The sequence below is a fragment of the Cibotium barometz genome, chromosome 39 (assembly GCF_041138505.1).
Source record: "Cibotium barometz isolate CiBa-2024 chromosome 39, ASM4113850v1, whole genome shotgun sequence".
In the NCBI taxonomy this organism is placed as follows: domain Eukaryota; kingdom Viridiplantae; phylum Streptophyta; class Polypodiopsida; order Cyatheales; family Cibotiaceae; genus Cibotium; species Cibotium barometz.
The window spans coordinates 8,787,130-8,815,041 of record NC_141084.1 but is presented as its reverse complement, the minus strand read 5'-3'; the positions used below and the strand labels follow the sequence as shown (position 1 = coordinate 8,815,041).

At 37.0% G+C, this 27,912-nt stretch overlaps 1 protein-coding gene and 1 non-coding gene across 2 annotated transcripts; both read right to left on the bottom strand.

Moving 5' to 3' along the window:
- Positions 1 to 17,194: 17,194 nt before the first annotated feature.
- TRNAT-CGU (transfer RNA threonine (anticodon CGU)) lies at positions 17,195 to 17,266 on the bottom strand. The gene has a single exon. It is a non-coding gene; the product is annotated as a tRNA-Thr (tRNA).
- Positions 17,267 to 19,835: 2,569 nt separating this feature from the next.
- On the bottom strand, positions 19,836 to 24,370 carry LOC147615687 (uncharacterized). Its single transcript, XM_086778245.1, has 8 exons — positions 24,140 to 24,370; positions 22,142 to 23,712; positions 21,910 to 22,028; positions 21,520 to 21,804; positions 21,039 to 21,363; positions 20,789 to 20,954; positions 20,605 to 20,704; positions 19,836 to 20,524 (listed from the first exon to the last, which is right to left on the bottom strand). The coding sequence occupies exons 2-8, from the start codon at positions 23,705 to 23,707 to the stop codon at positions 20,407 to 20,409; spliced, it is 2,679 nt and encodes an 892-aa protein (XP_086634371.1). The 5' UTR covers positions 23,708 to 23,712; positions 24,140 to 24,370; the 3' UTR covers positions 19,836 to 20,406.
- Positions 24,371 to 27,912: the final 3,542 nt, after the last annotated feature.

Below are 27,912 nucleotides of genomic sequence, written 5' to 3'. Positions count from 1 at the left end.
TTCGTCAACATACATATATATATCTTCCTCGACATATGTATGGGTGTCCTAAGCACCGCGAGCCCATGCATCGCCTGGTCAGAATCCTCCAGGATCCTCCTTAGGTGTCCTGGTACTTCATTCAGGGATTGCTTCATCGGCCCTCGCCCATCGTACCGGAAGCACACCATTTTTCACCATACCCAGGCTGGTCAAGACCTGGGCAAGTTTTTACCGTGTGAGCTGTCCCTCGAACACTCCCCGCCAATTGTTGCAACCGAGCTTCCCTTAGATAAACATATATGCCAAATGCTCCCTCCAGCATTCTGGCGTAAGACAGTCCTTTAAGAAAACAGGGTTTCTATGCAAGTTTTCAGTTTTGATTTTGTTTGAAAACCATGAATAATCTTAAATCCGTATCTCAATACTTCTAGATCCAGGTCTGAATTCCAAACAGAATTCCTCGAATTTTGTTAATTTGATCCTCAGATCAAAATCAAAAGTCTTAACTTAGTTTCAGATTCGGTGGGTGTTTTGAGTGCATTTTTCTTGAACTGAGCACATCGTCATTGATGAAGGAATTAGGTCCTGGTCAATAGTCTGAATCAGAGTTTGGGTCTAGAAAGGTTCTTATGAGGAATAAAATAATCATTTATCTCGATCTCCGACTTCGATAGTTTAATTGAATTTTTCCATCTTAGTGAATATGAAACGGTAGTATTTCTTCTCATAGATTATCTACTTATTCATTTTTCTAATTTTTACGAAAATTAAACATAAGATTAAGGAGATCCCTTATTTAATTATAAAGATTCTATATGCATCTAGTTATGCATAAAATCCAATTCTGATGAAAGTCACACTTTTATCATCATAAAAATCCTTTATGTTGAAAATCACTCTTTTATCAATCATGAAAGACTTTCCTTTATGCATATAAATCATTTATGATGAAAATCACTCTTTTAATATAAAAGAATTTTTTTAATGCATATGTTTATGCATAAAAATCATTTATGATGAAAATCACACTTTTAATATAAAAAAAATCTTTATGCATAAAAATCATTTATGATGAAAATCACACTTTTAATATAAAAAATATCTTTTATGCATAAAAATCATTTATGATGGAAATCCTACTTTTAATATAAAAATATCTTTTATGCATATGTTTATGCATAAAAATCATTTATGATGAAAATCACACTTTTAATATAAAAAAATATCTTTTATGCATATGTTTATGCATAAAAATCATTTATGATGAAAATCACACTTTTAATATAAAAAAATATCTTTTATGCATATGTTTATGCATAAAAATCATTTATGATGAAAATCACACTTTTAATATAAAAAAATATCTTTTATGCATAAAAATTATTTATGATAAAAACCACACTTTTAATATATATAAAAAAAATATCTTTTATGCATATGTTTATGCATAAAAATCATTTATGATAAAAATCACTCTTTTAATATAAAAAAATATTTTTTATGCATACGTTTATGCATAAAAATCATTTATGATGAAAATCACACTTTTAATATAAAAAAATATCTTTTATGCATATGTTTATGCATAAAAATCATTTATGATGAAAATCACACTTTTAATATTAAAAAAATATCTTTTATGCATATGTTTATGCATAAAAATTATTTATGATGAAAATCACACTTTTAATATGTAAAAAAAATATCTTTTATGCATATGTTTATGCATAAAAATCATTAATGATGAAAATCACACTTTTAATATATAAAAAATATCTTTTATGCATATGTTTATGCATAAAAATCATTTATGATGAAAATAACTCTTTTAATATAAAAAATATCTTTTATGCATATGTTTAAACTTTTATAATAAAAAAAATATTCTTTTATGCATACTTTTATGCATAGAAATCAATAATGATAAAAGTAACACTTTTGTAATAATAAAAAATATTCTTTTATGCATACTTTTATGCATAAAAATCAATATGATGAAAGTAACTCTTTTGTAATACGAATTGGAGGCATTTCAGTTAGCTCTACTGGGAACAGATCATCAAATTCATTTAACCATTCTGGTTCTTTAGCCTTGAGCTTTGAGTCTACTAGGTTCATTTTGACAACATAAATTTGCTGCTTCTTTCTAAGTCCTTTCAGCAACCTAGAAGCTTTTACTAACTGAACGTCTGGGGATCCAGAAACTCCAGTTCCTTGAACTTTGTTCCCGTGAAGGTCATGGAAGGAAATGGTTCCATTGTGACAATGTATGTCAGCTTGATTTTTGTGGAGCCAATCCATTCCAAGGATCCCGTCAAAAACTCCTAGAGGTAAGACTTTGAACTAACAGTCGGTTGCATTACCATCTAGATTAAACTGGATAAGATCTGTCTCATGGTGGTAAGTGAAAAGAGTCTTCCCACCACTGGCCAATTCAACTTGCATAGGTTTCCCTAATTTCTGTTCTAAGACTAGCTTACACAAGCATCCAGGGAAAATGAATGAATAAGAACTGCCTGAATCAATCAAAAGCTTAAAAGGCTTACCCTGATATTCTGATGGAGTATGGATGACTGAGAACTGACGATTAGGTCCTTGGTTTTCAATTACTGCAAAGATGTGCCCTCTTTCCTCTTCTACTACATCTGAAATTGTGACTGCTCTGGCTGCTGCAGTAGTCTGAGGTGGAACTCTTTCTCTTTGGTTGCCCCAGTTCTGGGAAGGAGTTCTGAGGTTACTCTGTACAGAGGCAGATGGCTGAGCTAGAGTTCTTCTGGGGTTACCCTGGCTTGGGTGAGACGGACCTTGATTGGACTGGTATGAAGGGGTTGGTCTCTGAACTCGGGGTCCTTGACTTCCCTGTCCCCTTGACATGGCAAGAGTCGGGCAGTCTTTCAGTTGGTGACCAAAACCTTGGCATCCAAAACATCGGTTTTCACTTCTGAGTTCATCCTTCTATCCGGAACACATTTCTTTATTTATATAAAAGTTGCAATATGTACATAGAGCAGCTCAGCTCCAGAATTCAAAATCTCCTTGGGAGTCGCATAAGACGACGGTACTGGGCCATAGCCATGCCCTGATACAAATGTTCACTTTTTACTGACAAGGGAGCTATTAGTTTCTCCTTAAGAATAAAACAACTGAGTCTGTAGACTTGGCATGAAAGTCTAAAATTTCGAGGCATCGAATGATATAGAATGACGCCACGCACCATTTTCAGTTTTAACATAATCATAGCCAATGAGAGGTTCTGCCACAGCATTGCACGGCGGTCGCAAGAGGCGTGGACATACTGCCCTGCAAACCACTTATGCTGTAGTTTCTCCACTGGGTTAGGAAAATATAAATCCTCGAAATGGCATGCGAGTCTAGCTCGGCTTGTTCGAGTTGAAGCAAAAGAAATGAGATGCTCGAAGGCGAACGCAGTCATATCTTGAGACTGGGTGAGGTCGGGAATACCAGATAAATAGGGAACTTCCATCTATAAAAACAATTTCTTTGATGAAAAATTCTTCATTAAAGAAGCTTACGTAATGAAAATACATTATGAAAAATGCTTTTTCTGAGTTTTTATTTATCAATTTCTGATCAGAATTTGTTTATCCTTATTAGCTTTCAACTTTGCTCTGATACCAACTGTGAGATCCCTCTGCCCCCTCCGGTAGCTGACAGCGGAAGCAGCCCCCTCATGCGCGGGGCAGGGTTTCTCACTCGGGGCCTCGCCCACGAATGTCCGGGCTCGAGATTGCTGGTGGTCACTCTGTAAACGAAACCGGAAAAATTTTCCATGCCCAAAAAGCGGGGACGATTCCACCTTTTTTATTTTTTTAACGAAATTTTCTAACGAGATCAATTCTAAACTATCCTTCACCTGAATAAACCAAATAGAAGGAAACTATCACTGATGTAATTTGATCATCTGAGTAATTTCAATGCTTTTTTCCTAATCAAGATCAGGCACAGCCGTTGATTCACTCAATTGAGAAATTTATCAAGGAATTAACTAGCTACTCGAATCCTAGCATAATCCTAAGATTTTTCAATTTAATTATTAAAACTCCACTGATTCCAGCCTAACCCCATCCGGCCCATGGGTTAGCCACCACCCTACCACTGGAATCGGTAGAACCAAACAAGTACTCACCCACCCATAATTTAAATGCCTTTCTTAACTTTAGCTTTAGAAAACAGATACGCACACACTCCTCTTTAAAACTTTAATATAAAAATAATCCATTGACAAAACAGATATGATCACAGATTTCATAATTCAAAATTTCCATTTAATCCCTTGTTTCACAAAACAGTACCACTCTGGACTCCGTTGGGACCAGCTGGTCAGCACAACGAGATCCAGTAAAACAGATTACAATAATCACTTCGTCAACATACATATATATATCTTCCTCGACATACGTATGGGTGTCCTAAGCACCGTGAGCCCATGCATCGCCTGGTCAGAACCCTCCAGGATCCTCCTTAGGTGTCCTTGTACTTCACTCAGGGACCGCTTCGTCGACCCTCGCCCATTGTACCGGAAGCACACCATTTTTCACCATATCCAGGCTGGTCAAGACCTGAGCAGGTTTTACACTCCCCGCCAGCTGTTGCAACCGAGCTTCCCTTAGATAAACATATATGCCAAATGCTCCCTCCAGCATTCTAGCGTAAGATAGTCCTTTAAGAAAATAGGGTTTCTATGCAAGTTTTCAGTTTTGATTTTGTTTAAAAACCATGAATAATCTTAAATCCGTATCTCAATACTTCTAGATCCAGGTTTGAATTCCAAACAGAATTCCTCGAATTCTGTTAACTTGATCCTCAGATCAAAATCAAAAGTCTTAACTTAGTTTCAGATTCGGTGGGTGTTTTGAGTGCATTTTTCCTGAATGGAGCACATCGTCATTGACGAAGGAATTAGGTCCTGGTCAATAGTCTAAATTAGAGTTTGGGTCTGGAAAGATTCTTATGAGGAATAAAATAATCATTTATCTTGATCTCCGACTTCGATAGTTTAATTGAATTTTCTCATTACCATCTTAGTGAATATGAAACGGTAACATTTCTTCTCACAAATTATCTACTTATTTATTTTTCTAATTTTTATGGAAATTAAACAGAGGATTAAGGAGATCCTTTATTTAATTATAAAGATTCTATATGCATCTAATTATGCATAAAATCCAATTCTGATGAAAGTCACACTTTTATCATCATAAAAATCCTTTATGTTGAAAATCACTCTTTTATCATGAAAGACTTTCCTTTATGCATATGTTTATTCATATAAATCATTTATGATGAAAATCACTCTTTTAATATAAAAGAATTTCTTTTATGCATATGTTTATGCATAAAAATCATTTATGATGAAAATCACACTTTTAATATAAAAAATATCTTTTATGCATAAAAATCATTTATGATGAAAATCACACTTTTAATATAAAAAAATATCTTTTATGCATATGTTTATGCATAAAAATCATTTATGATGAAAATCACTCTTTTAATATAAAAACTATCTTTTATGCATATGTTTATTCATAAAAACCTTTATGATGAAAATCACTCTTTTAATATAAAAAAATATCTTTTATGCATATGTTTATGCATAAAAATCATTTATGATGAAAATCACACTTTTAATATAAAAAATATCTTTTATGCATATGTTTATGCATAAAAATCATTTATGATGAAAATCACACTTTTATATAAAAAATATCTTTTATGCATATGTTTATGCATAAAAATTATTTATGATGAAAATCACACTTTTAATATATTAAAAAATATCTTTTATGCATATGTTTATGCATAAAAATCATTTATGATGAAAATTACTCTTTTTATATAAAAAAATATCTTTTATGCATATGTTTATGCATAAAAATCATTTATGATAAAAGTAACACTTTTATAATTAAAAAATATTCTTTTATGCATACTTTTATGCATAGAAATCAATAATGATAAAAGTAACACTTTTATAATTTAAAAAAATATTCTTTTATGCATACTTTTATGCATAAAAATCAATATGATGAAAGTAACTCTTTTGTAATTAGAAATTATACTTTTATATATTATTTTATGCATAAAAATCCATAATGAAGAAAGTAACACTTTCAGAATAAAAAAATTATCAATAAGTATCTTTCATAGAATTTAATTCTATTAAAAATCATCCTTTTATAAAAATTAATCAATATGCATCTTTCTATGCATGAATGAAAATGACACTTTTAGAATACTCTAACGATGGGGATTACTCTTTTTGATTAATAAAAGATAAAATTTATTTCACAAATTTTCAAAAAATTTTGCCATAACCTCCTTTGTATGGCTGACCATTTTTCAATTTTTAACTCACTGAAATTAATTAGAAGTTCACCAAGAGTATTTAAATCATTCTAATGTAAACATTTTCTATTTATTTAAGAGAACGTTATGAAAAACTTGATTTTATCCAATAATCAATCATCTAGGATAAAGAATGATTGGATTTACTAAAGAAGAGAGGGGAATGCCTTTTTTCAATGAGGCATAACATCCATTCAATTTAGAGAAGACAAAGATCATAAAAAACCATAAAAGAAATAGAAAAGAGAATAATCTCCAACTTACATAATTTGAAAGCTTTCCTTTGGCTTGATGGTTTGAGGGTTCTACTCTTGTTTGAAACAAGAGTGACCACCAATCTTTTAGAAGAGGGAAGGTCAAAAACTAATGAATTATGAGTAAAATTCACAGTTTTTGGCACTTGGGAGACACAGGGTTACAGTCCAAAACACTATTGAGTTTCAACAAAGGGAAAGCCTTCTATTTATAGGAAAAAGTGAGCTTCTAACCAAGCCAACTGATTCTAGAATTTTCCATATCAGTTTGGTCAATTTTTGACCATTTTTTGGGCCAATTTAGTCCACTTTTTGGATCTAGTTGAAACAGGAGAGAGGAGAGATAAAAATATCTCATTATTTGGGAGTTTAAAACTCATTCAAGCATGTGAAATAGGCGCCTCCTTCATGAGGGGAATTCCCCTATACTGAGGTGTCAAAAATGCATCATTTCACCTAAATATCTCTCTTTTTTAATTATTAACCTTGTCCTTAGTCAACTCTTCATCTTATGTGAGTATTTACTCATTTTTGGGAGATTTTCCTTTTATTCTTCTATTTATCTCCTCCCTACATTTGGATGAATCTTATTGGTCCATAGGAACCTTAATTTAAAATTTCAAAAAAATCTTGACCCTCAGGATAATGCCTCTTGAACAGATTATACTTAATTTCTAATGCACCTTCTGAAAATATTTTTGAGCTTCTGTTTTAGGGAAACTTATTTTAATAAGATGATAAATTTTTCCATTTAAAAATATTTAAAATCTGAATACTCTCTCTCTAGAATATTTTCTCTCTAGAATATTTTCTCTCTAGAAACAAGATCTTTTATATTTCGGAAGAGGGATTTGATTACAGGGGAAGATGCTGGACATCTTGAGAGGCTGGGGAGGAATCTTACACACACCACAAGCAAGCTTGTCACATGGTGTGCAATGCATCAAGAAGCGCACCATAAGCAACGTGACTTGAAGTATTTAATTATACAACGTGACTTGGTGGCTTTGGATTCATGAGTGCACATCGAACTCCACATAGAAGAACAATGCGATTTGTGCAATCTAACTCTACTCGTTTCATGCTATTGCATCATTCTTCCATGTGCACTTCAGCCCACACTTCACAAGCTTCCTCGAGCCAGAACTTCACCTGCCCTTCCTCTAACCGCTGCTTCATATGCTTCACCTTTTTCCAATCCATCCAACTCAGCTAGCCTTACTAGAGAGGAAAAGAGCAAAAGCACCTGGTCTTGAAGATGTGGAGAGGACCCTCCATACCTCCTCCTATGCTACAACCAACAACTCCATACCTCCTCCTATGCTACAACCAACTCCATCTCCCGCCTCTACACAAAGGTGTTGGATAGCCTGAAAGGTTGCGTGCTCTTCCACACGTTCACCGTGCCACCATCAACAATAACACCTACAAGGGCACTCTCACCATTATGGGCCAAATCGTGGAGGCCCACACTCACCATCATTGGTAGCACTGGCAACTTCCTCTCGAGATTTGGTTAGGTTGATTATCTTATTGGTCTATGAAGAAATGCTTCAACCGAGTCATGTAATCTTAGCTCCGTAGGTGTATTCCTTTTATGAATAATCAAATTATGTTTCTTAGTAGAATTACATGATTTACGGTCCTCTTGGATATATTAGGATTTTCTCTCATCATGATATACTTTAGAGTTTTCTTGCAGTATAGGATAATCTGAGGTTTTCTCTCAAAATAATATATTTTAGGGTCTCTCCTCCATGCACTTACTTTATGCAATTATCCAAGGTACATATATATTTTAAGGGCACAAAGTATCTAGATACAACGCATACAAATATATACATGTTGGAGAGAGGAGCGGAGAGATAAACAATTCAGTGATCTTGATATCTCTCAAGTATGCTATTTAATCTTTTTTATAAATTTAATTGTAGTTTTTTTTAAGTTTATACAGTGGAGCTTCCCCCCTGATCCAGATTCACCACCACCATATAAGAACAAATATAAGATATCGAAAAAGAAGGGTTTGTCCATATACATCCAGTAAGATCTCCATTGAAATTTGGGGTATTCACAAAGAATAAATTTCCAAAAGTGTGTAAGACAAAAGGAAAGGCTAAAGTGATGCCTATTGAAAAGGAGTCCAAGTCAACTAAAGAATCTATGGAGACCAACCAGCCAGAGCCAGAGCAAGGAGTAGAAACTATTAAGAACAAGAGATTTTGTTCTCACTCTTTGTATCTAGCCAACTTTTATAGATACCCTCAAAAAATGTATGTATATATATATATATATATATATATATATATATATATATATATATATATGAGATTACTATATATTGAGTTTTGTTTTTTGTTTAACATTGATCATGTTTTCTTATATCTTAAATATAAGAAGGTTGAATAACTATTGAGTTCAGTTTCTTGTTTAACATTGATTACCTTGTCTTATGTCTTAAATATAACAATATTAAATCCAGAAAGCAAGATAAATGTGTGCAAAATTGTCATGTATTAAGTACTAAACTTCAAGATTACAAGGAGAAACACACATTTCATATACAACTGAAAGTATTTTCAGATTTTCTTCCCAATGTAATACCATCTACCTTAAATTTGAAGTTTGATGGCATGCTAACTAATAGAAATTCCAAGGACTCGTGCACATCCTTCAATGTCCATTTTAAATTGACAAAGAGAAATATTCTATCATCATCACTGAAGTTGATATTTAGGTCATAAAGCACTTGTTTTCCTCTAAATCCAATGGCATCCAAGTCCCTCCACTCTTTTTCCATCATTTGTACTCCAAACCGATGCACAAGGTTTATCGAGAGATGTTATATGCCATCACCACAGAATCAATACAAGCATTACACTTTAGAAAATCACCCTTTTGGACAACTTAATCATTTTACATTCCTCTCCAACCATATTATCCAAGTTAATCTCAGATATATGTCTAGATGTCCACATTGCTTTTGTCCTTTACATATTTGTTTCTCAAAAACATTCCACAAATAGATGAAGAGGTATAAACCATGATAGCTTAATCCTCTTAGAAATCCTTCCTAATTTCATGGACTTCTGAATATCCAAGATAATCTTTGGTTTAAATGCTAATAGAGTGCATTTGTCTGGAAATCCCAATCTAAAGAATCTAGACTTGGTGTAGGCAAACTTTCTAGTCTTCAATAGGCTTCTGGTCTTGCAGGGACAATATACTTAGCAGTGTATAAAATTATCTACTTCTTAAATGAAAAAAGAAGATGGTTGATCAAAAAATAATACTTTTCCAAGATTAGCATGTATAGCTTGAAAAGTCTCGGTGAATGACTCCACAAGTTGCCACTTAATGCTTGTTGATGGATAAACATATATCACATATACAACACAGGTAAATCATCCTTGGAATCATAAATAACATAAATTGACTTATAAATAAATCTTACATGAGCTTGCAATGTAGATGATGGAATTGCAAGTCTCTTCTCGTATACGCATGCATCTTTTCGTTCTACCCATCTTTAGAATCATATAGAACATAAATCAATTTACAATGAGCTTGCAATGTAGATGTTGAGTAGAAGGATACATGTGCATTTCTCTTCTTCTATACACATGTTGCACCTTTACCTTCCACCCATCTTTAGCTACCTTGAATTCCAAGATGCATCCCTTCCACTAGTATTGCAGTAAGTCTCTTCTTTGTCTTTTTATCCTGTGAGGATCTGTGCATGATGGTTGCATAGTCACCCAATCGTTTAGCTTGAATTTTATGCCTTTCAACACACCTTGATCATCATTAACATTGTGAATAATGCATGATAAGATGGCATTAGGATTGCACCTCAAGTTGGACTATTGATGAGATGTGATGTGAATCAGATAGATGAGAATGGATGGATGGATGTGATGTGAATAGAGGTGATGAGATGTGAGGTGAATAGATGTGATGAGATGTGATGTGAATCAGATATAGATGAGAATGGATGGATGGATGTGATGTGAATAGAGGTGATGAGATGTGAGGTGAATAGATGTGATGTGAATCAGATAGATGAGAATGGATGGATGGATGGATGGATAGATGTGATGTGAATAGAGGTGATGAAATGTGAGGTGAATAGATGTGATGAGATGTGATGTGAATCAGATAGATGAGAATGGATGGATGGATGTGATGTGAATAGAGGTGATGATATGTGAGGTGAATAGATGTGATGAGATGTGATGTGAATCAGATAGATGAGAATGGATGGATGAGATGTGATGTGAATCAGAATGTAAATGAATGATATGGATGGATGTGATGTGATGTGAATCAGATAGATGAGAATGGATGGATAAGATGTGATGTGAATCAGAATGTAAATGATATGGATGTGAATGTGTATGTGTAAATGAATGATATGGATGTGAATGTGTATGTGAAGAATGGATGTGAATGAGTATGTGAAAGAATGGATGTGGATGTATGTGAAAGAATGGATATAGATGTGTATGTGAAGGAATGTGATGTGATGTAAAGAGATGAGATGTGACATGAATATATGTGGATGTGAAGTGATAGATATGAATGTATGGATAGATGCGAGTAGTCATACATGTGAATGATTGGGTGGATGTGGATGAATGAGATGAGATGTGTGTGAATGAGATATGATGTGGATAGAAGTGATGTGATATAATGGTGATGAGAATTAATGTAATGGATATGAATGAATGTGAATGTGATGGATATGAATGAATGTGATGTGATGGGATGTGAATCGGGATAGATGTGAATGAATGAGATGTGAGGTAAAATGAATGAATGAGATGTGAGGTAAAATGAATGAGATGTGATGTGAGTGAATGTGATGTGGTCTGAATGGATGAGATGTGAATGAATGTGATGTGATGAGATGTGAATATGGGTAGATGTGAGTGGATTAGATCAGATGAGGATAAATTGAGGAAAGATGTGATGAGATGAAAATGATGTGATTGGATGAGAATAGGAATACTTATGAAATGATTGTGGAATTAAATAATGTGGTTTGATGTGGAGCAATGTGTGATGTGGTCTGAATGTGATGAGATGTGAATATGGATAGATGTGAGTGGATGAGATCAGATGAGGATAAATTGAGGAAAGATGTGATGAGATGAAAATGATGTGATTGGATGAGAATAGGAATACTTATGAAATGATTGTGGAATTAAATAATGTGGTTTAATGTGGAGCAATGTGGAAAGACGAGAGTTCATTATAGAAACTGTATTTTTGAACAGTTTTTAAATGACTGTTTTATGTCAAGAATGCTGGAGAAGCATTTTGATCGTCTTGTGAATGAGGCCGTGGAGACCTAATCTGATAAAGTTGCAACACAGCTGCTGACGGAGAGTCAATGGAGGACGTCTCGTGTAGCAAGGTCGTCGGTCGAGGTCTTGACCAGTCTCGGTTCGATTAAAATGGTGAGCTTCCGATACGGTGGATGAGGGACCAAGGAAGCGGCCTATGAGTGAAGCGCTAGGTTACATGCGAAGGATCCTCCTAGAGGGTGCTGACCATACGGTGCTTGGGCTCTGGGTCGCTGACGATACCCACGCGTGCATCAGGGAAGATATTGGAACAAGGAGTAAGAGTTGTTTTCTGAATTCCGGCATGGATCTGGTTGATTGACCTTGCTGGTCCTCAACGGATGAGTCCACGGCTCTTTTATATGGATCCGTTGGTTAATCTTGCTGAACTTCAACAAAGATTCTATTTTGATATGTGAATATATTGCCGGTTACTATGAGCTAGGAACTCTTTTCCTCCCTGGTACCCGGGAAAAAACCTAACGAAATTCCTAATTTGGATCCCATCACTACAGTGGTTGGGTGGTTGGCTAACCCACGGGACTAGATGGGGTTAGGCTAGACTGAAGGATCCCTAAATTGAGACTCAATTCTGTTATGATACGATAGATGAAGTAAATCCCGGATAAAAATGATTCTATGAAAAAGAATCAACGGCTGTGCCTCTCGATGAGGAAAAAAGCGTTGGTCTCTATGATCCAAGTGCAATCTTTTCCTTGATCTGACTATGGGACTTACAGGTTCAGTCAGATCGGTTCAGTTAGTTAAGGCTTTTGACTACGTTAGAGTAAATTTTATCCTGGAGGAATCGCCCGTGCTTTTCGAGCGAGGGAAGTTTATTTCGGGTTCGGTTTTGGAAAAACTGAGGGGTTAGTCTCTTGTCCGGATATTCATGGGCGAGGCCCCGAGTGAGGGACCCTACCCCGTGCAAGAAGCGCCACTTCCGTTGCTAGCACCCCTGAATTCGTTGCACGGTGGGAACAAGGATTTCACAGGCTAGGTCCAAGCTTTTTTTTATAGGTTTAAGATTCTTGGTACCATGTTATGTATTGGATGGCTAGGTTCGAGCTTATTTTTTTCTAGGTTTGGGTCTTTGATCTAATGTTGTGTAAGGCTGTGCACTTCATCTAGTGTATAACATGTGACATTTAAGAGCTAACTTGATTTTTCCATTCAATGAAATATATCGTCTTAACCACCTATTAGATTAAATAAAATTGCACGACGATGAGTATGTAGCACCCTCTAGCATTGTGAAACCTTCAAATTTTAGAGGCCTCAATCTAGCATAGTCAAACAGATTTAGAGGCCTTACAATCAAACAGATCCACATGAGAGGTCACTAGTGTGGGAATGTAGACATGTAGATAAGATCTTTAATGTGAAGGAAGGCATGGTTTCACCATTGCTTTTTAAATTGGTATTTTTTAATAGCCAAAATTTGTAATTTTAATCTTTAAATTTTTCTTATTCACTTTTACAACCAACTTGTTAGCCCTTGGTGTGGTTAGATTCTATGTCGCTTTATTAAGGGTATATTGGTGTGGCCAAATTTTATGTTGCCGCTATGTTGTTTGGTGAGGGGTATATTCCTCATTTTTCCCTTAGTGTGGTAAGGTTTGGTCCTTAATGTGGTTAGGTTCTATGTTGTTGTTATGTTTCTAGGTCATCAAGGCTATAGGCCTCATTTGGACCATCATATGGTCATACGTCTTATTCCTTCCTTTTCTTATATGGTAGTGTGCATGTGGCTTTCACTAGGTTGAATGTGACATGTCTAATTTGTGGTCTTCAAATTTAAGCACAACACTCCCCACATCTTAGGAATGTGGCATATGAGTGCAATAGAAGGTAACTCACATGTTTCCATTCTTAGGAAAGTGGCATATGACTGCAATAGAACATGTTTCCATTCTTTGTCAAGTGATTTTATTGGGGCTAAAGGACCCCAATGAACGATTGGCATGACACACAAACTTGTAGCAAAAGAGACCCTTATGAAGGATGAGGAGGCTTTCACACTTTCATTATCTCCCTTATTGAGGATAATGGAACATTCCTTGGATCTAGCATAGGTCTTCATGTGTAAAAAGAGCTCCATTTGGGAGCACACAATTGGTAGCCAAAACACAAAAGAGGTGAAAGAGAACCTAAGGGAAGTTGGGATTATGTCTTATTTGTGGCCACACAATTGGTATCCAAAACACAAAAGAGGTGAAAGAGAACCTAACGGAAGTTGGGATCATGGCCGCAAACAAAAATTAGTTTTCCCTAAAGTGCTATGGGGGGATATGAGAGGAAGCAAGTGTGAAACAAGAGATAACATCTTTCCAAGCTCCCAATAGAATTTCATTCTGGAAAAGAGAATTTATAAAGGAATACTACTACTTGAAATCCCATGACTAGCACAAGTGTTTGTGTAGCTTGTATATATCATAATCTTGACCTTCATTATGTTGATTATTTCTTCCATTAATGGCTACTATAATGTTTGATGATCAAGCAAGAAGTGGTATGCCTTTGTAGAAATTGCTTCCTTGCAAGCATTCCAAGCTTATAGATGCACTTTATTACACAATTTGTAGATAAAGAGGGTATAATAAAAAACTGAATACACGATATGTGTTTTTTCTTAAGAGGCTCATGAAAAAATTTAAAGGTATTCAAAGGCAAAAGGGAAGCATAGAAAAAGTTTGGCTAGCGCATGAGTGCTTGGTGTAAATCTCCAATTTTTTTTCTCTACTTGATGCCACAAAGGGTTTGATTGACACATATGTCACCATGTCTTTTTTGATACATTTGTTAAGCATACATCAGCATGGAAACCATAATATGACTTCATAAGTTGAAGCTCAGCATGGATCACATTTTTAAAAAAAACACATGGGGCTAGGCATTATATGTATATACAACTTTGTTTGATACGTAAGGAGCATGGGTGTGGTCCTTGTAAAGAGCCTATGACTTTGTTCTTTGAAGTAAATTTGATCATTATAAATTTGGGATGCGGGCATGATGGTGGTTTTTCTTTATTGTGAACCTTTTTTCTTGTTAGAGCATATGACTTTGTTCTTTTGAAGTAAATTTAGTCATCATAAATTTTGATGTGAACATGATGGTATTTTTCCTTTATTGTGAAACTCTTGTCTAATAATGATTGAGATGGAGTTGTTGCATGGTAGGTGATTTGATCAAATTTTTAATCACAAGAAAGAGTCCAAACACCCTCTTTAGATGGCATGGCTCTAAACCATTTGTTTTAGAAATGTGCTATGAGTAAAGAATATGTGTCAATTTTATAGACTCTTAAACAATCCTACAATATCTTATCAAACAATCCTACAATAATTTTTCTCGAGAAATAAACTGTAGATTTGAATCAATTGTAAAAAAGAACCATTTGTTGGAGCCATTTTTGGATCGACCTTGTGAGACAACATGTTGCAATATTCAAAGCACTTGGAAAGTAATTTTTCAAAATCAATTGATACGAATGCTTTCTTAAAAATTCATTTATTTTACCTACCCCTATCCCCCCCCCTCTCTCTCTCTCTCTCTCTCTCTCTCTCTCTCTCTCTCTCTCTCTCTCTCTCTCTCTCTTATTTAACACTCATTTAATTTAGATTGATACATTATTCAAAATATTAATATGCACTAACCATGTTATTTTCTTTAAAAATGTTACATAAGCAAAGAATATGCATGGATTCCATAACCTCTTAGTGTCAATCCTACAACTTATAAAGAAATAAAGTGTAGAGATAAATCAATTATAAAGACAAACCTTCTTGCTGTCTACTTTGTGAGAAGGCACGCTATAGCGACTTTTTTTTTGTATTGCTAGGATTTTTTTAAATCTGGGAATTGACAGGCCGCATGCAGGAGGAGGGGGCAGGTATTGAACCCAGGCTGTCGTGGTGTAGGGCAAGAGCCCTTACCACTTGGCTATTTTTAGAACTTAAAAGAATAAGATTTGGTAGATTTTTAAAATCGTGTTTGCTTCTAACACTATATAAATGTTTCTAACACTATATAAATGTTTCCTATTTTTTACTTTTTCCAACCACACCTCCACCCCCCAGTCATCTCTCTCTCTCTCTCTCTTTTCCAATCGTATTTGCTTCTAACACTATATAAATGTTTCTAACACTAGATAAATGTTTCCTATTTTTTGCCTTTTCCAACCACACCTCCACCCCCCAGTCATCTCTCTCTCTCTCTCACAATGAGAGAGAGAGAGAGAGAGAGAGAGAGAGAGAGATGATTGGGGGTTGAGGAGACAATGAGGCGGTGAGTCACATATAAATATGTAAAACCAACCCACTTAAGTATGTACTTAAATATATATTACCAATATAGCTATACTCGAGTGAATGACATACTCATCTATGTAAAACCAACCAACATAAATATACGTTACATATAGGTAAGTACACAAATAAAATGATACAATGTGTGTGTGTTGGTGTTGGTTAGTTGTACATTGTATCATTTTATTTGTGTACTTACCTATATGTAACGTATATTTATGTTGGTTGGTTTTACATTGTATGTGTGTGTGTGTGTGTGTGTGTGTTGGTGTTGGTTAGTTGTACATTGTATCATTTTATTTGTGTACTTACCTATATGTAAGGTATATTTATGTTGGTTGGTTTTACATTGTATGTGTGTGTGTGTGTGTGTGTGTGTGTGTGTGTTGGTGTTGGTTAGTTGTACATTGTATCATTTTATTTGTGTACTTACCTATATGTAACGTATATTTATGTTGGTTGGTTTTACATATATGTAACGTATATTTATGTTGGTTGGTTTTACATAGATGAGTATGTCATTCACTCGAGTATAGCTATATTGGTAATATATATTTAAGTACATGTTGGTTGGTTTTACATATTTATATGTGACTCACCGCCTCATTGTCTCCTCAACCCCGTTTTTTTCGAAACCTTAAAGAGGATTTGGTCCATTGTGTATTTTTGTATATATTTGTATAATGATAAATATATATGTTACATATATTTATATAGGTTGGTTACTACTATATATATATTTTATGTTGGTTGGTGCGCATTTTTTATAGGCTGGGTATTTTACCCACATATGCCGCATTTATATTTTATTTGTTAGTTCATATGCCGCATTTATATTTTATTTGTAAAGTTCATATGCCGCATTTATATTTTATTTGGAAACTTACATATGAGTTGGACATAATAAATTTGGATGACAGAGAAAAACAGGAGCCCCCAGCGAGGATCGAACTCGCGACCTTTCGCTTACGAAGCGAACGCACTACCACTATGCTATGGAGGCACTTACGAGATAGAAGAATTGCATAATTCTTTCAAACCTTGTCGCGTGAGCCCTTTTGCACTAACATGTGAGAATTGCTGCGACGGTTTGCATGCATGCAATGTCTCCCCAACGCATAGAAATGGTCGTTTTTCTTTTTTTGATTGGGTATGTCCTGGATTGCTGATGACAATTCTTATACTGTCCTTAAAAAATAAGCTAATGACAATTCTTATACTGTCCTTAAAAAATAAGCTAACTGTATTGGCTTTGTAGCTTCAATGCTTGCCTTTTCAAGAGATTCCTAGATTACGAATATGAACTGAAGTAAGAATCCAAGATGTCCATGCTGTCTATTTAATCTAGATTGCTTTGCCGGACTTGATGTTGTCAAGACCCATTATCTTATGGTGGTAGCTTGAGATGATGGGTCTTAATCAATAGAAACGGTTGAACCATATGTCATTAAAACATTTCAAGAAAATGTTATCTTTTGTCCATCAAGGTACTCTTGCATTGGAATAACTGTCAATCCTTTTTGAAACCTCTAGCCATCTTCTCATCATCAGTTCTTTAACTAAGAAAACGGCTTGCTGATAGTAAGCCCTTTTTGTGATGTGTCTTTAGCCTTCTTCCAACACTTTTTAGCTCTTGAAAGTAATATTACATTTTGTGATAAATGGAAGGTGATGAAATTTATGAAGAATGCCACTAAAACAAACCTAAACCTTTTTATAGACACTTTTCTTTCCTTTGTTTTCCGGTTCCCAAAATTTTAATAATCCAGATTATAGTATGGATCGCCATAATAAGTCAATGTCAGTTCTCATGAAAAGTGGAAGAGCGTTGATAGTCTCAGTTAAACTTATCAAAGTTAGGACCTTGTTTGTAAACTTTGAATGTTTCCAAAACTCTGGCAATGATGCCACTTTGAAGCTCTTGGCATTTACCCTCTCAATATCAGCCAAGTACGAGGCCTAGCCAGTCACTTGTACAAAATTGTCTTGGAAGCCAGAGACGATTGAAAACTAAGAGAAGGCTTGCTGGCATGCAGGGGTGAGGGAGTTCTTGCTAGTATGCTGACTGAAGCTTGATCTAGTTTTCACTTCAAATTTAGAAACACTCTTTTAGCTTCTCCTGTATCGGTGCTTTCAAACAAGCTAAGTTGATGAGAAAGTCACACTCACATTGTCACATTATCAACACCATCCAGACAAATATATTCTCTCTAGAAGCTTGAGGTTAGCTCTTATAATGATATCCATGGTCTTCATGAGCACTAAAAGTCTGACAGATTGATTGCGGCTGCTAGTTATGCCCTAGCTTTCATCAACACCAAGTTGAATTCAATTTTTTGAGCCTTTCAACCCCTGAATGGCTATATAGATATGCTCCATGATAAGAACACACCTTTGAGGTCACCTTAGACATGAAATAAACAACTGCCAATGGATAGGAGAAACACCATCCGTCTGCAAGATACTCTGCCGTGGCAAATACATTCTCTCTAGAAGCTTGAGGTTAGCTCTTATAATGATATCGATGGTCTTCACGTGTGGCAGATCGATTTGGGGTTGCTAGGTATGCCCTAGCTTTCATCAACACCAAGTTGCAATCAATTTTTTGAGCCTTTCAACCCCTGAGGGCTATACAGATATGCTACACATCTTTAAGGTCACCTTGGACCTGAAATAAACAACTGCCAATGGCTAGGAGGAGCACCATCAGTTTGCAAGATACTCTGCCATGGCAAAACACACTGCAGCTTGAGAAGCCCAGCTTCAGTGTCAGCAAAAAACACTCTTTTAATATTTGAATGAATGGGGATCCCCAGCTTTGCTTCCGTGATAAGGATCCTAAATTAAGTTAGATATAGGTGTCTTGACACTTTTTAAGGCCCCATAACTTGCACAGAATTCCCCTACTGCACTCCAGCACAGTAACCTATTCTCTCTTCTTTTTTTCAGCAATGCCCACAGTTGTGAGCATCGACAATTTTATGTTGGTAACTTGGAAGTTTAAATTCCGCTAAGCAAACATGCACAACATAGCATTGTAATATTACACGTGTTCTTTTCCTAGCAGGAGGAAACCAGCCAAGACAAAATATTCTGAAGCATTGTAGCACATCCATGTGCTGTGAATTTCAGTGGCTTGTAATCCCTCCCATCGCAAAACCTTCCAGCTTGAGCACATGAAAGTACATACGATCCAGATCATTGCTTCATGGAGTACAAAAGAAACCTTTCCCATCATACTATGACTTTATCCAGCAAGGCATCTGAAGAATCAGCCTTTTACATGAGGTCCAGTTGGAAAAACACAACTTTCAGCCATGGCTAGGGCATCTTCATCCTTTTATTTTTCCAACTAGCCTTAGGCCCAAGATCCACCCATAGTTATCGTTTTTCACCACCCGTAGGCACTTTTCTATCTGCCTGCATAGGCGAAGCCGCCGAGGAAGCACCTCGTGGGGTTTTCAACCCATGACCTCCTGGGCCCTAAACAAACACCTTTACCACTAGAGCTATCACCTCAATGGGGGCATCTTCAGCCTTTTTTCACAATCTTTGAAAGATGTGAAACCAAATGGCTAAAATATCAAATGATATAATTATATTTTACAATGGCAAATGCAGAGTTTCTGCATTCATAATTAGCAAAGAAGCTAGAATGGCCCTCAACAGCAGGGCTCAACCACATATATGGCTCTGAGGGCCATCCTTTAGTGTTGTTGTCAAAAACCTTTATTGCTTGTTCCATGACACATGATTCCTCTTAGCTCTCTCTGGTTGCATCTTCTCCAATTGAGGATTGCCACCAAACATGATTCCTCCCTTCCACATAGACAAGTGAGAGCATGTATGTTGCTCTTCTACATCCCATTTTTTTTCATACACAAAGAATGACAAAGTCTTCACAAGTGCCACCCAAATACAGCTAGCACTTTTATAATGACAATCACAAGAGGCTCCATGTGTGACCCTCCCAGTTTAGTGTGGTCACAACACACCACCATTTGGAAACTATACACTGTACAGTAGACTGAAGCAGCAAAGCGATGCCCTTCAAACTATACAAGGTCAGTCCATCCCAATTGTTGAGGTAGCATATGAAACAAAGCCATTTGTGGCTTGAATAAATTTATTGTTCCAAGATGCTTATGCCACAGTGAAAGCACGAACAACCTCCATAATGGGAGCTCGGCACATGGGACACTTTCCACTATTTCGTATCAACTCAGAGGCACATTTGAGACACGTACACATATGCCCACATCTGCAGCAAGAACCAGAAGCATGTCAATCAAAGCCCTTCAGAAGAATGGATTTGAAAACTCCTTTCGTTTGTGAACTAACCTGTACAAAAGAGAGTCAATGTTCCTGTCACAGCAAACACAACATATCCCCCTCTTCACAGAAACCCATTTGGAACCATCAATGGCTTCTTCTGGGACAGCTGCACAAGGACAAAACAGGCATACTTATGACACGTCATGAAGCATGCAGTACACCTCATAGAGCACTACAGACAAACACCCACCTTTCCCATCGTACATCCGTTGAAGAGCACCAGCCAGTTCCTGTCTCACAGACCGCTGTAGATCCAGTTGCATTTCTATACAGGTTTCCATCATTCTTTGAAGATCAGACATCCCTTGTTGCAGCTTCGAGACATCAGTCCGCAAGTCATTGATACCCTCCACTTCCTGCCAAGCACACAGTCCTCCACATGAATACTCATCAACAGAGGCCAGAAACTTTGGTTGATATAGCCAAGAGTCAAAACGTACTAGATAAGAGGGGCGATGTAGAGATGGTGGTGGGCGCGGCCATGTTCCCTGTAATTCCTGCTGCCATACTGGCTGTGGAGGTGGAGGAGGGGGTGGTGGTATGACAGTTGGCTGTTGATTCTGGGCTTGCCGTTGCCGTTGCCGTTGTGATTGTTGCCTTGCTCGATGCTGCTGCTGCTGCTGCTGCTGTTGGGAAGTGCCTACTCGCGCAGACCTTGTAAAATCCCATGCAACTGGTGAGCGTCCTTGAGTCTGAAGAAATGACCTAATCAACTGATCCAATCTATCCCGAAATTCACTGGCCAAAACATTGGTAACACTTCGCCTGTTGCAAGTCCATATGTGAAGTACAACACAAAAATAATCACTAGTTGTAACAAATTGAAGAATAACAACAAAATCCTAAGATTCCTGCACAGCCATCTAAAAGAGAGACGGAGGAATTTGCATCCCATAAGAGCTTGCAGAATATATCCCATACCTTCCAAGAAGCTCTTGAAGCTCCATGTTGTATTCCGTTGACTCCTCCACATTTTGAAAATCTGTGACTCTTCTGGCTGAAGTGATCCCTTGCCAACCTCTTGACACACCTTCTGAGGGAGCCCCTCCCCTTATTGGACTCCCTCCTACTAAGGGCCGAACAACAGACTGGTTTTCTCTTCTCCTCCTCCTTTGAGCTGCACCATGAGCATTTGCACGTTCTATGTCCAACCTATTGTTGGCTTGACTTCGGAGAATAGTCTCGAGCCTGAAACGAAAGCCTTCCCTGAAAATACAAAAATCAAGTAGAGTCGATACCATCTTTATGGCAGGTTGATGCTTCATCTATTAACAAATCGCTCTGATTCGCAAGAGAGAAAAAAACCAGTACCTCAGATCACTAACGGCCCTCCGCTGCCTTAACTGGCCAAGCTCTCCTGCTGCTGAGGAAGGGATCCGTTCTTCTTCACTGACTGCTCCGGTACGTAAAAACCGCCCTCTTAAAAAAGACTGCATGCAGACACACTATATTCTTTTCACTTCTCATGCAAGGCAAAGCACATACAAAATGATTTTAATCCAGACTGTGAAGCAAACCAAAGGAACATCTGCCATGTAAAAACCTGTAACCGGTGTCGATGTGCGAAATCAGATACGGCACGGTGCTCCACTAGAAGCTGAAGCTCTCTTTGTCTCTCCCTTTCTACTCTCATTAACATATCCAGAATAACTTGTCGGTCCAAAAACCTTCGTTCACTTCTGCTTAGCCCTCGCACCGCAGTTTCATTCAGGCTTTCATCTTCTGGTGCTAGCCCCCTCTCTCCTGTGTGTCCAAGTCCGTTGACTGTTTGAGGTCTTTGCCTAACTCCTCTCTCCCGCATGCCAGCTCTTTGTTCATTGGTCACTCTAACCCACTCGCGAGCAAGTTCACGTACCCTCTCCCTTTCATTCTCATCCAACCATGCAGATCTGTTTTGTGTTTGCCCACCAGTAGACATAGTCTGCACCCCATTATCTGTCATGAGTCGCTGCACAATCTGTCTTACATGCTCTCTCTCACCCTCTTGAGTCTGGGCAGAGTGCCTTTCAGAAACTTCTATGTGGTCGTGCATATCAATCCTCTCAGTTTCATTTAGTTCCCACTCTGTGTAGTCTGAGTTCCGTGATTGCAACGAATCCTCAGAATCCTCACTCGCTTGCGTTTGAGCAGCTCTAACCTCTGCAAGAACACTTTGTTCCACTCCTTCATCTGCTCTGTGAGTATTCACATGACTGTCAAAATTTTCCACATTTTCTGAAGGGTTTGAAGGTTCTGACGGGGTAGCTGTCCTCTCTTCGGGATCAATTCTGGCCCTCTCAGTCCTCCTTTCCTCCTCTAGTTCCCTCCACATCTGTACCAAAGACGATGGCCTTCTATGCTGCCTTGCCTCCCCACCCATAGATGGATCTGCTCTTGTCAGTGACTCCCTCAGAAAAGATGCATCTAACGTTGACACCGTATGAAGGCCAGCAAGAGCAAGCAGCTCTGCCTCCCGAGCCTGTCTCTCCATAGTTGTAATCATTTCCTGGGCACGCTGTGCTGCCCAGATGGTGAGAATTCTAGACCGGGGCCGTTCTTGCACAGAAGAATGATCATCCACAAGCCTGCCATCTGCCTCTCTTTGCTCCTGCACCAGCTGGTCAGTATTTTCATGTTCATAATCACTCTGCTCATGGTCCAAGATATGGTGGTGTGCATTGCAATATGCAGAGTCGCTCATCTGGAATAACGGGACATCTGATTCGCGAGATTGGGCAGCACCGTAGGGATCCAAATTGTGATCGTTCTCATGCAAAGAATGATGGGTGTCATCGGATTCATCATGCATAGCGTTGTAAGATGAAGGGCGGGACATCGTGTTGCTGCCACTACTACTACTGATACCTGGATTGTGAACAGCAGAACTGCATGAGGCAAGGGCCATACAAGTATTGAGATGATCTCTCACCAGCTCTTCTAGGCCACGCCTGAACCCAGCATCAGCATTTGTGACCGTGTGTGACTCCATGAGTTGAATCACCTCCTGCTTTTGCTGCAGCTGCTGCAAATGCACTAGGGTTGCTATACTCTCATCCATGTCACCGGATGACTCTGGTGAGGACACAGCATTTCCTAGGTTCCCTTCATATGCATCAGCCTGACCTGCCATTATTTCTGAAAAAAAGAAAAAGCAAAAACCCTTCCAAATTCAGATGCAGGTGCAAGGAATTTCTAGAAAATCAAATGAAATTCTTCAACATCAGATGAAAATGGAGGAAAAAAATCGTCGAAGTCAGCCAAAATTGTTATCAAAATCAGAAAAAACAATTACAAGAATAACTTAAGAACTAAAAAAAGACTCTGAAAAGGACTGCTCACCGACACTAGCTTAGAGTAGATCGCAATCAGTTTTCTATTAGAAGGGGCAAATGCAATAAAAAAGTTTCCAATCAGAAAACCTTAATCTTCGATGGTTGTTGAAGCCGCTAATCAAAAAAGAAAAGTGAAACAAACAGACGCCAACGAGTATAACAGCGATAGGAGGCACTGCTGCAGGACCTGAACCCAAACCCTAGCTTGTATGGAAAAGAAGATGAAATACCTGCTTTGAATTCTGTTCTAGCTCGCCTTTTGCTTTTCTGCACACACTCTGCTGCACAGTTCGTAGGTTAAGGGTTAGGGTTAAGGTTAGGGTTAGAGTTTCATAATTAGGGTTTGATATTTACACACAGGAGGAGGAGGAGGAGGAGGAGAAGCGAAGAAAAGGAGGCCTCCCTGTGTGCTGTAGTGGAAAACGTAAATAAAAAAAGCAGAAATCATGAAAGTATTAATTATTTTAAAAAGTGTTTTTTGTTAATGCTTAATAATTTAGGAACCATATATCTAAAAAGTTGGCGCCCTCGATTCTCACCAGGATCCACAAGCCGATCTCTGCCACGTGGGGCCCTTGAGTGCTCAAAACTTTAGTAGTATTGAGAATGAGAAAACGTATTTGTTATATATATGTGTGTATATAAGCCTTTATATATATATATATAATAATGTGTGTGTGTATAAGCCTTTATATGTGTGTGTGTGTGTGTGTGTGTGTGTGTGTGTGTGTGTGTGTATAGACATATTGCCAATTTGTCTCTGTCCCCTTCCCCAAGTTTCTTAGGCTACTTGTCACACCCACCTTCATCTCGCACCTTAGGCCTAAATGGGTTTTGAAACATTATAATATTAAAATGTCAAACTTTCATTAGGTCAATGACCGATGCCTTTGCATCTTCCTTCGAAGCATCACAACACCGCGCCACTTCTAGTGCTTTAGCCCCAAAAAGTTAAGTGTTACACATCAAAGTTACTATCCTTAAACAATTTGTAAACATCTAAACTGTGAATTAAATTGTGACATTCGATTTTTCATGTTAATTAGGTTAGGTCTATCAGCATGTAGAGTGATTATGCCACCAGTAAGAACCCAAGTTTAACATCCACCATCCTACACCCATGTTTATATCCCATAGAACAAAAGACCACTTAAGCCCCTTTTCTTGCAAAACACTAAATATTTCTTAATTTGATCAAGTAAAAGGAAAGGTAATTAAGGAAGGCACTCAATTATCTCCAAGACCTTTATGCCTTTACCCAAGCAAATAAAATTTGAGAAACGCATGTACTTGACTACCCACTCATCTTTTTGTGTTGCACCGCACTCAAACTCACTTAGCTAACTACTCAAGTTATACTCTCATACGAGAAAATCCCTTTTTTGAAGAGGAAGAAAGAGAGGCAAAAGGGTGCACTTTTTCATACTTTAAAACCATTGAAAACTTTGAGGCTAGTGATTTCTCTAAAGTACTCATGTTCTTTGGATTCCCTCTAGGCTCTCCCCCTCTCAAACTTAAACAAACTCTAATTTGGCAAAAATCTTAAACTATGCCAATCATAGAGTCGGTTACCTCCTTAGTGTTATTGTATTGTATCCCCTTACTCTACTGTATTTATACCGAAATAACATGAGGAGGAGGAGAATATACCAACATTGGTAGGGTTGAATGTTCAAACGGGCAAATTGATCATTGGATTAGTCAAATTAGATTACTCACTTACGTGGGTATTTTACCAAACCACAAGATAATGTCCACATGAGAAAGCCTCTTAGAGAGAAAGTTTTTACACTCTAGTAATTTCTCTTTCAACATTGAGGACTTCTTTTAATTTCACTCTTAGGTTTCAACCTCAAGTTATGGTGTACGTATCAACAATCTTAATGTATTTTTAAGAATGATCCTTGAAAAATAATTATTTGTTATACAATGTTTTCTTTTAACATGCATAGAAACATTGAACCATTCCTAAAAGAAAACTTGAAAGTGTTTGAGGCTCAAAGGCGGAATTGAAACGAGGGTAGCTCTTATAAAGAAATAAGGCATTTTATAACCAAAAGTCTTAAAGTAAACAAAACTCTTTGAGTCTTAGTTATTTTATATATAAATTAAAGGCGGTACATAACATGTAGCTGTTCTAATTAGCTCTAGAAAGATGCCAAAAAGAAACTCTTTTGAGCTTTCAACATTGAGGACCTGAGGACTTGTTTTTACACTCTAGTTATCTCTCTTTCAACATTGAGGACTTCTTTTAATTTCACTCTTATGCCCTCCTCTATTTGGTTTCAACCTCAAGTTATGGCGTACGTATCAACAATCTTAATGTATTTTTAAGAATGATCCTTGAAAAATAATTATTTGTTATACAATGTTTTCTTTTAACATGCATAGAAACATTGAACCATTCCTAAAAGAAAACTTGAAAGTGTTTGAGGCTCAAAGGCAGAATTGAAACGAGGGTAGCTCTTGTAAAGAAATAAGGCATTTTAGAACCAAAAGTCTTAAAGTAAACCAAACTCTTTGAGTCTTAGTTATTTTATATATAAATTAAAGGCGGTACATAACATGTAGCTGTTCTAATTAGCTCTAGAAAGATGCCAAAAAGAAACTCTTTTGAGGATAAAAGTGCAAACTTTCGCTTATCTCAAATGTTAAAAGGAGGGGTGAATTGATTGACAATATTGTTAATTTTAACATTACCAAAAAAGGACGTATGCTATAGTATTCAAACAAAATGGCCCAATTTTCCTTTTTTAGTGAGAAAGGGTTAATGCAGTTTAACTATGCCTCTTCCCATCAAGAATGAGTAACCTCACTTTGCATGTCCTATGGTGTCACCCCATAAAAGTCTTGCGCCAAACAGGCTAAGGCTCTAGAACATATCAACCTCTATGTTAATGCCTTGTATTGCTTATAAGGTGGTGCTTACAAGAGGAAAGAGAAATCTAACTACAAGAGAGAAGGACAAGGAGAGGGAGAGAGCAATGCAAGCATCATCATCAACAAGTAAGCATAACACGACAATCCACTCACATGCATGAATAAGAGAAAGCAAGCCTACAAGCTACTACCACAAGAGCACAATATAACACAACACTCAATTGTGATGGTGGGATTGTGTGTTTTATCATTACTTCAAAATGGCATATCCCTCATATTTACAATGTTCGACTACCCATATAACATCTAGGGGGGCCAAAAACTAGTGAGGATATTCCTAAGCTATGTATATACGAAAAGTGTGTTAGCTGACATTACACATGATATTTCGTAAGCTTGGCTAAATCATAAACTTATATTTCACAGAGTATTTAGCACGGTTACAAAAGATGAGTACATACCACCCTCCCTAATCTAGATGCATAAATAAGAGAAAGCAAGCCTACAAGAGAGAAGGACAAGGAGAGGGAGAGAGCAATGCAAGCATCATCATCAACAAGTAAGCATAACACGACAATCCACTCACATGCATGAATAAGAGAAAGCAAGCCTACAAGCTACTACCACAAGAGCACAATATAACACAACACTCAATTGTGATGGTGGGATTGTGTGTTTTATCATTACTTCAAAATGGCATATCCCTCATATTTACAATGTTCAACTACCCATATAACATCTAGGGGGGCCAAAAACTAGTGAGGATATTCCTAAGCTATGTATATACGAAAAGTGTGTTAGCCGACATTACACATGATATTTCGTAAGCTTGGCTAAATCATAAACTTATATTTCACAGAGTATTTAGCACGGTTACAAAAGATGAGTACATACCACCCTCCCTAATCTAGATTTCCGCCTTAGAAACTATGGGAGCTATGGTAGAACATAGAGTAGTGGGTTACAAAGCCATAGCATGACTTATGTACTGCTTCATCTTGTGGAAGGATCAGTTGGACATCCAAAGTCTATTTTATGGAAGGATCAATAGGACATCCAACAGTCTATCTCAAACCTTCAAAGGTGAGGCCTTATAGCCATTGAGCACACTCCTTATAGCTTG